The following is a 12684-nucleotide window of genomic DNA, read 5'->3' on the forward strand; positions in this document are numbered from 1 at the left end:
ATTATTATTATTATTATTATCAATTATTATTACGGCGCCGGAGCGTCGAGAGCAGCAGCAGCAGCAGCCCCGGGGCTTCCTGACAGCTGGCCTCGCGCGCGCACGGGGGCCGGGGTGGGGCGGGGCGAGGAGTGCGGCGCGCGCGGCCTCCTGGGAGTCGTAGTCTCCGCGGCGCGCGGCCTCCTGGGAGCGGTAGCGTGCTCGGCGCCGAGGAGGACTACATTTCCCACGGGCCCCTGGGGCCTGACGCGGGGTAGTTGGGGGGAGGAGGAGGAGGAGCGGGCGCAGTCCCCGCCGCGGCGGAGCCGGGGACGGACGGAAGCAGAGCGGCTCGTTCGTTCGCTTGTCCGCCGGCCGGGTCACCGTCCTCTCCGGGCCGCTTTCCCCTCCCTTCCTCCCTTTCTTCTTTCCTTTTTTCCTTCTTCCCTGCAGCCTCCCGCCGCCATGGAGCGGTGTCGGTCGGGCGGGCCCGCTCCAGGGCCGGGGCCCCGGCTCTCCCCCGCGTCCCGGGGCTAGGAGCGGAGGGGAGCGGAGGGGAGGGGAGGGGAGCGGAGCGGAGCGGAGGGGGCCTGCGGTGTCCGCCGCCGATGCCGCCCGGCAGCCCCGGCCCCGGCCCGAGGCCCCTGTAGGGCAGCAGCAGCAGCGGCAGCGGCAGCAGCAGCCCGCGGAGGCCCGGGGCTCGGCCCTTCGCCCCCCGCCCAAAATGTGGCAGAGCATCGGGCTGACCCTGCTGGTCATCGTGGCCACGCTGCTGTGCGTCCTCCTCTTCATGCTGTGCGGTGAGTGCCGCCCCCACTCCCGGGGATCCCACCGCACCCCCAAAACCCCACTCCCTCCACCTCCAAAACCCCCACCCCCCACCGCACCCCCAACCCACCTCCTTCCCCCACCGCATCCCCAAAGTCCCCTCCACCGCACCCTCAAAACTCCACCGCACCCCCAAAGCCCCTCCACCCCCAGTGCACCCCCAAAATCCCTCCACCCCCAATGCACCCTCAAAATCCCTCCACCCCCAATGCACCCTCAAAATCCCTCCACCCCCAATGCACCCTCAAAATTCCTCCACCCCCAATGCACCCCCAAAATCCCTCCACCCCCAATGCACCCTCAAAATCCCTCCACCCCCAATGCACCCTCAAAATCCCTCCACCCCCAATGCACCCCCAAAATCCCTCCACCCCCAATGCACCCTCAAAATCCCTCCACCCCCAATGCACCCTCAAAACCCCTGCACCCCCAATGCACCCTCAAAACCCCCTCCACCCCCAATGCACCCTCAAAACCCCCTCCACCCCCTCCTCACCCCCAAAACCCCCTCCACCCCTGCTGCACTCTCAAAACCCCCTCCACCCCCAAAGCCCCCTCCACCCCCTCTGCACCCCCAAAACCCCCTCCACCCCGCACTGCACCCCCAAAACCTCCTCCACCGCACCTCCAGCACTCCCACCCTCCACTTTCTGCCTCGGGGTTTTATCCCGGGAAACCGCAGACAGGGTGGGTCGGTGGAAACTGGCACCAACGAAACGGGATTTTGCGGTAAATTTTGTTCGGCCCTCGAAGGTGCAGGGCTAATGATAGGAATATTTTGGGGGGTAAAGGTAGTACTAGATTAGAAGTCTCATTAAGAAGCGTGGCTTAGTGGAAAAAGCCCGGGCTTGGGAGTCAGAGGATGTGGGTTCTAATTCTGATCCCACCACTTAGCTGCTGCATAAGCTCTTAGCAAATACCATCATCATTTTCAAAAGGATAGTACTTGCTCAGCTCATCCTCTGTAATACTGATTGTGGTATTTGAGTGCTTACTATGTGCCAGGCACTGCACTAAGCGCCGGGGTGGATACAAGCAAATCAGGTTGGACATAGTCCCTGTCCCTTGGGGGGGCTCACAGTCTCAATCTCCATTTTACAGATGAGGTAACTGAGGCACAATGAAGCGACCTGACCAAGGTCACACAGCAGACAAATGGACTTGCTCAGGGTCTCATAGCAGACAAGTGGCACCTGTATATATGTATATATGTTTGTACATATTTATTACTCTATTTTACTTGCACATATCTATTCTATTTATTTCATTTTGTTAGTATGATTGGTTTTGTTCTCTGTCTCCCCCTTTTAGACTGTGAGCCCACTGTTGGGTAGGGACCGCCTCTATATGTGGCCAATTTGTACTTCCCAAGCGCTTAGTACAGTGCTCTGCACATAGTAAGCGCTCAATAAGTACGATTGATGATGAAGTGGCAGAGCTGGGATTAGAACCTGGAACTTTCTGACGCCTAGGCCCATGCTCTATTTGCCACACCGTGCAAACACTGTGCTCAGTGCTGGGGTAAGGTACCGTGCAGCCATAGTTCTTTTCCCAGGTGGGGCACACAGTCTAAGTAGGAGGCAGAACAGGTAGCTAATCCCTGTTTTTACAGTTGAGGATAAGGAGGCACAGAGAAGTTGAGTGACTTGTCCAAGGTCACCCAGCAGGCGGTAGAGAAGCTGGGATTAGAACCCAGGTCTCCTGATTCCCAGCCCTGTGCTCTTTTTTTACTAGGCCACGCGGCGGCTTCCAAGGCTAAATTAAGTCACATCAAAAAAAAATGTGATTTCTTCCATTCCAGGTGAGATATAGCATTATCTGCGGTTCAGGCGAGGGAAATGACCATCTGGTGGACAGACTGTCAGGAGGAGATCTGTAACTGGGGCATGGCTGCCTCTTGTCTCTAATTCACCGGTAGCTGTCCACTCCTTCAGTCTGCCAGCATCTATGCACATTTTTTTTAACCATGAACTATTTTCTAAAGCTTAAGCAATTATCTCTCCCAGTCTCTTCTTACAAATTCAGAGCAAGTTTATTTACATGGAGCTTCTCTGGTTAGGTAGTCATCTTTTAAATCAGTTTTAGCAAGATGGTGAAGCCTTTGAAAGCAAACTCAAGTCGAGGTCCATATTAGCGGTCAAATATTGAAAATGAAGGTGATAGTAAGTCACCTTGTAAGGAAGTAGGTTAAGCTCAAAGGGCTAGAATCTCAGTATTGTGAGAAATTTTCATCTTGATGCTGGAAGAAACTTGTCTCAGGACAACATTAGCTCAATTTCACACCAGGGTAGACTCCTTTTTATAAAACTGTTATTGAAGACATGAATTCTCTTAGCAAAGAATGGTGGAACACTGCAGAGTAGAAAAATCATTGTGTAAGGATGGATGCAGGGTGCCTGCAATCATCATCATCAATCATATTTATTGAGTGCTTACTATGTGCAGAGCACTGTACTAAGCGCTTGGGAAGTATAAATTGGCGACATATAGAGACAGTCCCTACCCAACAGTGGGCTCACAGTCTAAAAGCAATCTCCTGCTAGATTTGCAAGAGTGAAGGTGAAAGGTTTCTAGTTATAGTAAACTGTGCTAAATTGCCAGAAATTATTTGATGAACATAACCTTGGAAAAATATGTATTTTCAAAGTTAACAGATTTGGGGAACATCAAAAACATTTTCAAAGAAGGATAGGACTTTTGGGCTATTCTTCAAATCTGTAACTTAGTGATCATTACAAAGGGACTGTCCCCAGAAAAGATGGTTTTGCAGAATTTGTCATATAAACATAACCCAGCAAGATTGTGAACTGTGCTCTGAGTAAATGCTGTATAAATACTGCTGGTTGGAGAATAGACTGTTGAAATTTCTGAGCCTACTACTTATTTTCTAATCAGGGTGATACAAGTTTTAGTTCCTTTTCCCCAGAATTGGTTCAAATTGTTTACAACTTGGATTTTTAGAGTAAGAATGAAGAATTAGTTTCCTCACAATTATCAGAACAAAACTCAAATTCCTCTTCAGACTTCCATTAAATTGTATTTTATCTATGGAGTAGCAAATCTGATGATGATTTGAGAGCTGTTCAGTTAATTCCAATTAATAACATAGCTGGATAATCACCTTTATACCCTTTGGGACTAAGGTTAGGCTAAATAACTGAGAGTTTACTTAGCCGAACCTCATTTTTTTTTAAAGTGGACAGGTGTTTGACCAATTTTGTTTAGTTGTCAAACTGTTTTTGGAGGGAGGGAATTATTTGAGTAAATCTCAGGTCAGGTAATCTGTCATTCAAATAATTGAGAATCAGGTAATTGATTTTCTCTTGTGCACTCTTTAATATTTTAAAATAATTTTGTAGTGCTAGTGGAGAATTGCCAATGGGGAACATGTTTATTTTATATGAAAAAAATCCTGTTTCTTTAGGGTTGGCATAAATGAACTGAGTTTTGTAGTTTTTCACTGGAAAGTTCTGCGGATGCCAATTTTTGTTACTCCGGAGCCTGGAATTCAAATGGGGGATCTTTCATTTTTCTTCTAAATGGCCATTAACTGTTTTTTTCCATTCCATTTTGTGTTTAAACCACTTGAGGTGGTAAAATGGTGATGTAAAACATTGTCTGGTGTAGGGAACCTAGTGGTAGGAGTCCTGCATGGGCCTGCATGGTTGAGGTAGATATGTGAAATCAGAATAGATACGGTCCCTGTTCCAGACAGGTATTAGATACCCATTTTACAGATAAGGAAATAGGCCCAGAAAAGGCAAGTAATGAAAGAAACTCAGGTCTCTTGACCCGCAGGTTCAGTGTCCTTTCCACTAGAGCATAGAGTCCTGCGCTGCCACTAGATGGTAAACTTTGTGGGTGGAAATCTTCTCTACCAACTCTGTTGTACTCTCCCAAGCACTTAGTTCATTGCTTTGTGCACAGTAAAGACCTCAGAAAAGATCATTAGTTGATCAGTTGTTCTGCCAACGCCTCCTCACCCATCATGACATAGATTGCAAACTCTTTGAGGGCAGGGAACTTGTCTCCTAATTCTGTTGCATTCTAGTGCTTTGCACACAGTAGGCATTCAATAAAAAGTATTAACTAACAAACTGAATGGATACTCCTTTGTTTTTCACATCTGCGGACTGAGGAGAGCAGGTGAGATGATGCCAACTTCATCGATGAGGGCAGGTGAGGGATTTACCATCCCTCTTTGGGATGGTACCTCTTTGCCAGACCTAGGCAAATACCTAGCCATTCTCTTGGATCCCTAAATATCCAAGGATCCAAGCGGTAAAGGAAGGTACCCTCCTCCTGTGATTTGAAGCCATGGCCTGGAAGTAGGTCCTTTTGGCTTTATATTTGGGAACTTGTGGGTGTGCTTCGAGGGTGATGGAATTCTCCACATTCATCCCCAGCAATCTGGAGAAAACTCCAGTGGCTGGGATTAAATATAACCAGGCATGCGAGCAATTGGGTGTTTAAATTTCAGTGAAGTTTGTGTGTAAATCACCTTCTACACTACCAAGAGAGAGCTCTTAAAATCTCCTCCTATTCCCATGAGTGCTCACCAAGTATGGATTCTTTTAAGGAGTGCAGTGACACGGGCCATAACATGTTTAGACACTCCTATAAAAATATAGATCCTCGCAGCACATTTCTTGAACTGCTTCCAGCTCTTGTTTTCTGACAGGATATAGATGAGGAGAGTTGTAGACCTAGATACAAATAACTTGTTTATCCAAGGCATCAAGACAAAAAAAAGAATGAAAAAATCTCATTTTGGCCAATAGTTTCAAGTTTTACCCCCCCTCCAAAAAAAGTCTTTGCTAGAGCCGTTTTTGAAAAGGAGCAAAAGTGATTCATGAGCTTTGCTTTGCCTCTGTGACCACTGATGAAAGGTGCTAGTAAGCACAGAAATTCCTTCATAGCCATCAGCAGCAGAAGGAAAGGAAAACAATAAATAGTATGTATTACTACTACACACTGGATGATCTCTTTAGAATAAGTTCCTGTTGGTAATGATGGGGCATTTTTGAAAGCCCATGGTTCTGTCTATTTGTATTCTCCCTCCTTGCAGTCATAGTGAAATTTCTTATGTGGTTTGAGTAATCTTCAAAGCCTGGAGTTCTGGTGCAAGCTTTAAAGAAGTGCAGGTAGTTCTACAATGAAGGAATTGCATTCTTGCAGAGTCCCAGGAAAACTCACGTTGTGGGGCTCACCGTGCCCAAGGCCATGCGTAAAACCGTTTCCTATGACTTTGTAGGCTCCATCCGTCAGCCTTGCATTGACAGAAGAATATTCCATATTTCTGCTGCTGTGTTCTGGCCAAAACATGTAGTGAAAGTGCAGTCCTGTCAGGAATGAGCTTGTTGTGAGTGGCGCTACTGGCTTCTAGTGCATCTTAGATTGCCAACTCTCAGCATAGGCCCCAGGGGTGACACACAAGCACAAAGCCCGTTGTGGGAGAGGAATGTGCCTACCAACTCTATTGTACTATACTCTCCCAAGCACACAGAGCTGAATGGATACCATTGATTGATAGGATCAGGAAATGTTTTCAGATTTGGAATATCTGCCCTGGAGATTCCTGACATTGCCCTGGGGCTCCTGCTCTTCTGACCTTCTAAGCTCCTGAATGAGGTCCACGGAATGGGGGACAATGTCTTCCACTCCTTAATTAAGTGCTTGGTAAATACTAATCAAGCCATGGTATTTATTGAGTGCTTACTGTGTGCAGAGCATTACACTAAGCCCTGCACGTTTATGATCTAGAAGGCAATTTTAAAAAATTACCTAAAGTGGATGTGGCAGTGTTTGAGGATGTGTACCTAAGTGCTGTGGGGCTGAAGGTTGGGTGAATACCAAATGCTTGAGGGTTACAGATTCAAGTGCATAGATGATGCAGAAGGAAGGGCAAATAGGAGTATCGAGGGCTTAGGGAAGGCCTTTTGAAAGAGATGTGATTTTTAGGAGGGCTTTGAAAGTGGGGAGATTGGTTCTTTGTTGGACGTGAAGGCGGAGGGAGTTCTATGCCAGGGGGAGGACGTGGACAAGGAGTAGGTGGTGAGATAGACGAGAGTGAGGTGACAGTGAGTAGGCTGGTGTTTGAGGAGCTGAGTGGGAGGGCTGGCTTGTGGTAGGTGGAAGAGAGCTAATTGCCTATAAGTTAATGGTAAGGAGTTTCTGTTTCGATCTTGTACCAGATCTTAGTGAAATGGCACACAGATGCACAGTGTCATTGATAAACTGACCTGTAACTGCATCACATCTACCTCCCCCTGGATGGCCCTATCCAACAACTGTATTTACTGAGCCCCTTTTATGGACAGAGCACTGCACTAGGGTGTTAGTAGACACCATCTCTGCCCTCAAGCAGCTTACGATCTATGAGGCAAGGTTGAGCGTTAAATACCTTACAGATAAGTGGAAGTAATAGAGTACATAAGATATTTCTGCAGATTCTCTGGAGGGGTTTGAGTCCCCAGGTCCTACAGTGACATGAAGTGCAGATGAGGGAGTTGGGGGATATAAGGTGGGCAGATGGGAGTTAAGTGGGGACGGTCTCCTTGAGGAGTCGTGATTTCAGAGGGGCTTTGACGCTGGGGAGAGCCATGGTCAGGTAGATATGAAGAGGAGGAGGGGGTTCCAGGTGGGAGGGAGGGTGTGAGCAAGGGGTCAGTGGCCAAAGAGACAAGAACAGGGCCCTAGGGAGTAGACGTCTCCTCTCTTTTATTTTTCAGAATGGAACGACAGTTGTTTTGTGTTGCCTGTTTCTAGTCTAGTTGGAATTAATCCAGCCTAGCCTAGACCACATTTTGATTGTTTTTCAGAGTAAAATTTAGGGTTGTCACATCTTCAGAAGTTCTCCAAGAACATTTGGAGTAGATCAGTATTTCTCAAAGAATATTTTTCTGGTACTACTAATGCAGCAATCAACTCCCTTAAATTTTGGCAGCACCATTTAAAACTTGAGCTGCTAAACTTCAACTTCAAACCGTTTTCTTTTTAACCAAAGAATCCAATAAAATATATCTAAAATGTAACCGTCAAGAGGACCATTTATTTGGGGGGAGAAAAGAAGAGTTCTGTTCCCATCTCAGTAGGATGATTTTTCCAATAACATGATTACTGTGGGCTGTTCTTGGATAGGGAATAATTGTGTGCCACACATGTGCAAGAGAACAGATTTCTAGAGGATTTGGTTTTTTTTTTTTTTTGATGGCCATGTTTAAAGGTTCTATGCTATGACAAACTTGTGGAAAAGCTAGTGTTTTTACATTGTAAAATCAACTCCAGATGGGTGATATAGCTATGTTAGTGTATTTTATATCATAAATAGCAGTCAGTTATATTTATTGAGCACTTACTGTGTGCTAAGTGCTTGGGGGAGTACAGTGTAACCAAGTTGGTAGACACATTCCCAATCATCTGGATATAAATGAAATACTTAAAAATATGGTATGTTGAAAAATAGCAGTACTGCACTCACCATACATTGTATATCACTTCTACTTACATTGCTGTGCCCCACTTGACTGTAAGCTCCTTGTAGTCAGGGAACATATCCATCAGCGTGACTATTGCTCTCCAGAGTGCCTACTATAGTGCTGTGTACACAGTAAGCGTACAATAAAGCCTTTGATTGGCCCTGACACTTCCCTTACATGCACACACCACAACCCACACTCACACACTCGTAACTTCCACCTTCCCTACTTTAGGTGCCATACTGCTCAACACAGCAGAGAATAGTTTTGCTCCACACTTCCCTTACAAAGTGGCAGCAGACGGGCTTCCTTTGAAGTCCACTCTTCCACAAAACAATCAGAAGCCTTCCTCTAGCTTCTGAAACATCCTGACTATTCTGGGGCCCCAAAATAGAAGTTCCGGCAACTTGGATAGCTTACTTAGATCTCATCTCCTCCTAAAGCCCTTCCCTGCCTGAGCCTTCATTTCTCTTTCTCGCTCTCCCTTCTGCATTGCCTGTGCACTTGGAACTGTACCCTTCAACACTTGATATTCATCCCACCCTCAACCTCACAGCTCTTTTATATCTATCCTTATACCCTGCTATTTCAACCATCTGTAATTTATTTTAATATCTGTCTCCTCTGCTAGACTGTGACCTCCTTGTGGGCAGGGATCATGCCTACCAACTCTATTGTATTGCACTCTCCCAAGCAGTTAGTACAGTGCTCTGAACACAGCAAGTGCTCAATAAATACCAGTGATTGATTGTTGTAGGTCATCTGAGCACTTATGTACATATCTTTTACTTATATTAATGTCTGCCCCCCACCTCCCAGCCCCACCCAGGCAGTAAGCGCCATGTGGATAGGGGACTGAGCAACCAAAACATCTCTGTTGTTAGCCATATGACCTTCATTTGGCCAGTTTCTGGGCTTGGTGGTGCTGTAAGTGACTGACGCCCATTTTTGGTTTTGGACAGAGCCTAAAGATCCCTTTTGAGCTGCTGGGTCTTCTACCTCAGCCTTCAGAAGGACTCCATTCCCACACAGCAGGTTTTGGATTACTCAACTTTTACATGCCTGTGGGGACCAAGCAACCTGTAATTTGTTTGGTTTGAAAAAAATCCATCAGTAGCACCATGGTGGTTCCGGCATCACCTGTATTGAACTATATTCCAGAGCTCAGTATGGTGCGTGGCATATAGTAAGTGTTTAACAAATACCATTATTATTATTATTTTCTCTTAAGAGTAACAGTAAAAATTACCAGCACATCCATATTTTACACCCTGGACTCAGCATTGAAATTAGTCCAGTGTTACAGAACACTCATCTACACTGGATTCTGATACTGCGAGCCAATTCCCAAATCAAAAGCCGCATTCTGTTTTTACTTCTATATCGTGTCTCTTTTTAGCATTTTATCTTGCATACAGCTCTTCTTTTCAAATTAGTCAGTTAAGACATAAGATTACTTTTTAAGTTTACCATATTTTTGTGGATACCCCCTTGAGTTAATCTTAGTATGAAACACTGACATTCTTGCACTTCATATAAATTGTAGTTAATTGCATGGGTAAACACCATATCACTAAAATTGCAAGTCAAATAACAGCTCTAACTTTAACCTGCACATAATAAGGATCCTCAAAAGTACAGTTAATTAACTGGAGTAAAGTTTGCAGGAGTTTTACTTTAGCCAAGGCAAATCATCTGATTATCTAGACCTCCCAAAAGTCATGACATATGGTATCATTTTGTGAACCTTTTCCTATATCCTGCAATAAATAGTCTTTCAATATTGTTCATTCTCTATTACAGTTTTTTTTAAAAGTATAACTTATTGCTTGCAGATCCTTTTTCTTTTGCTGTAACTGTCTGATGTCTTTTCATTTTGTTACTGCAAATAAATACAGTAATATATGCCACTTTGGTGAAGACCAGATTAGCAAACGTACCAATATGACAATACTAGATTCTGCGTCTTAAGCTGGTTTAACACAAGCTAAACCAACTGATGTTGAGCCAAATTACTTGGAAGCTAGCATGGGATTTATGTTCCTAAATCTCCTTCTGTCTCCCTTTTGCATCCATCTTCCTTACTTCATTCATTCCAGTTTCTTCTCCATTCATTCATTTCATTGTCGTATTTATTGAGCGCTTACTGTGTGCCGAGCACTGTACTAACCGCTTGGAAAGTACAATTCGGCAACAGATAGAGACAATCCGTACCCAACAACGGGCTCACAGTCTAGAAGGGACTAGACTATTCCCCATTCTTCTCCCCCTCCTCCCCCTTAGTTACTTCCTTTCTAGGGTGGGGCTGGCTTCACCATAAAGCAATAATATGTGGCTTTACTTTGTAGCTTCTGGTTGACTCTTTTCCCTTCTGGAGTGACTGCGGTCCTCTGTATCTAAACTCCAGTGTGGACAGCTGTGGTGGCTCAGTGTGGTGGCCTGTGGTGGCTCAGAGGGAAAGTAACAGCCTTGAAAGGCTGGAGGCCTGGGTTCTAATCCCCTCTCTGGTATGAGAGTTTAAAAAAAAAAAAAAAGATTGTAAATACCTAGGAGGGTCTAGAATAGATCACCTAAGAGTGCTGAGAAAAAATTTTCTTTTAGACTGTGAGCCCACTGTTGGGTAGGGACTGTCTCTATATGTTGCCAATTTGTACTTCCCAAGCGCTTAGTACAGTGCTCTGCACATAGTAAGCGCTCAATAAATACGATTGATGATGATGATGACAGCTCCACCAGAGCTCACAGGTCCACTGGCCAGCACCACCCTTGAGCTTCTGTCCCTCGAGCTCAGCGACTGTATTTTTTGTAGTTCTTGTATTTGCTTTTGAAAAACTCATGTTATTTTTTTTTGATACTCAGAAGTGAATTGTTGGCCTAATGAATACTCGGCATTAATACATTTGCAGTCAACTCATCTTTAATTTGGGGAGTCTAGGCAGAAATCGGTAAAGCTAGGCAAAACTGAAGAAACAGTTCACTTAAGGCAATAATCAGGGGCTTTGCTTCTTATACTTGGTCTAGCATTTTGGTCCCGAGGTGAGTAGCACCCTACAGGAAACCTCTATCTAGAGGCATATTTATTCTTTTAGGTCGCTAGGGAATCATCCCTTACATTACCATTACAGGCCATTATTACCTTAAAGTATGAATTCCTTGTAAAAAGACCCAGTTTGCTCTCCTGGAATTAGGCCATTCCAAGTGGGTGTGGTAGACACCCACGCTAGCCCAACTTTCAGAGCAAGGGAGAGGAGAAACTCTAAGCAGAGGAGGAAGAGGAAACTCACTTCTGGGAACCCCTCCCTTAGGGGAGGCCAATTGTTCTAACTGCCAGTAACCTATCAGTTGCTTCCACCTGGCCACAGCCACTAATAATAGTTCTTCTATTTGTTAAGCATTTACTGTGTGCCAAGCACTGTACTTAGCTGTGGGGTAGATACGAGATATCAGGTCCCACATGGGGCTCATAGTTCAAGTGGGAAGGAGAACAGGTATTGAACCCAGCGCTTAGCACATAGTAAGCACTTAACAAATGCCATTAAAAAAAACAACAAAAAAACCCATTTTGCTGATGAGGGAACTGAGGCACAGAAGAATGAAGTGACTTGCCCAAGGCCACACGGCAAGCCAAATCCCACATTGGAGAAGACTCACGCTGTAGTAGTCGTCACATATCCTGTGCACATATGGTTTCTTTGATGATGCGGCGTGCCAGAGCCGTGCTATAGTTAGAAGAGCGTGTGGTATTTCCCTAACAGTGCCCCCGTCATAACACATAGTTCTTGGTCTGGCAGAACTGAGGGTGCATGTTTTTGAGACGGACAGAATGCCAATCTGGATGGACCTCGTTTCCAACCCAGGAGAACATTTCCTGAGCTCCTATGATTTTTGCATTTAACATATTTCCTTTTTTGGCTGACTTTCCTAGCTGTACGTAGGCCAAGAGGGAGAGCCCCACCAATTGACATTTTTGCCCCAAATTTGTAATACAAACAACCACCATCTCTGCCTTTCTGATTAGTATCTTGCTCCAACTTTCTTCTTCCCTCTTGTGCTAAATACACTTGCTCAATTTAAGCAGGGGGGAAAATACTCATTCTGGTTGAGCATGCACTTACCCATGGATATTTTTTTTTTAAAGGCACACATGAATAAACAAAATTAATTAGTATAAAACAACCTTGCCTACCACAAGGTATATTTGTTTTAGTAGAATCAAGCATTGGCATATATACGCTTAGCAAAATGATTCTTGGTGAACTTTTGATAAATGGCATATGGCTTGACCTACATTCAGTTTCTAAAAAGCTGATTTAACAAATAGTAGTTGAAATGTGATTGTCTTTCTTGCACAATTCACTATTTCAGTGTTCATTTGTAATTGGGACATGAACATTTTCAA

At 45.0% G+C, this 12684-nt stretch overlaps 1 protein-coding gene across 2 annotated transcripts in view; it reads left to right on the forward strand.

Annotated features, from left to right (window-relative positions):
- The first annotated feature begins 618 nt into the window (after window positions 1-618).
- Window positions 619-12684, forward strand: part of SMIM13 (small integral membrane protein 13) — a 46149-nt gene continuing 34083 nt past the window's right edge. Inside the window, exon 1 of one of the 2 annotated variants that reach the window (XM_038771128.1) lies at window positions 619-779. In XM_038771128.1, coding sequence (XP_038627056.1) covers window positions 704-779 — 76 coding nt within the window. In that variant the 5' untranslated portion in view covers window positions 619-703. The remainder of the gene's footprint in view (window positions 780-12684) is intronic. The other variant, XM_038771129.1, reaches the window with a different exon arrangement.

This window comes from Tachyglossus aculeatus, chromosome X2 (assembly GCF_015852505.1).
Source record: "Tachyglossus aculeatus isolate mTacAcu1 chromosome X2, mTacAcu1.pri, whole genome shotgun sequence".
In the NCBI taxonomy this organism is placed as follows: domain Eukaryota; kingdom Metazoa; phylum Chordata; class Mammalia; order Monotremata; family Tachyglossidae; genus Tachyglossus; species Tachyglossus aculeatus.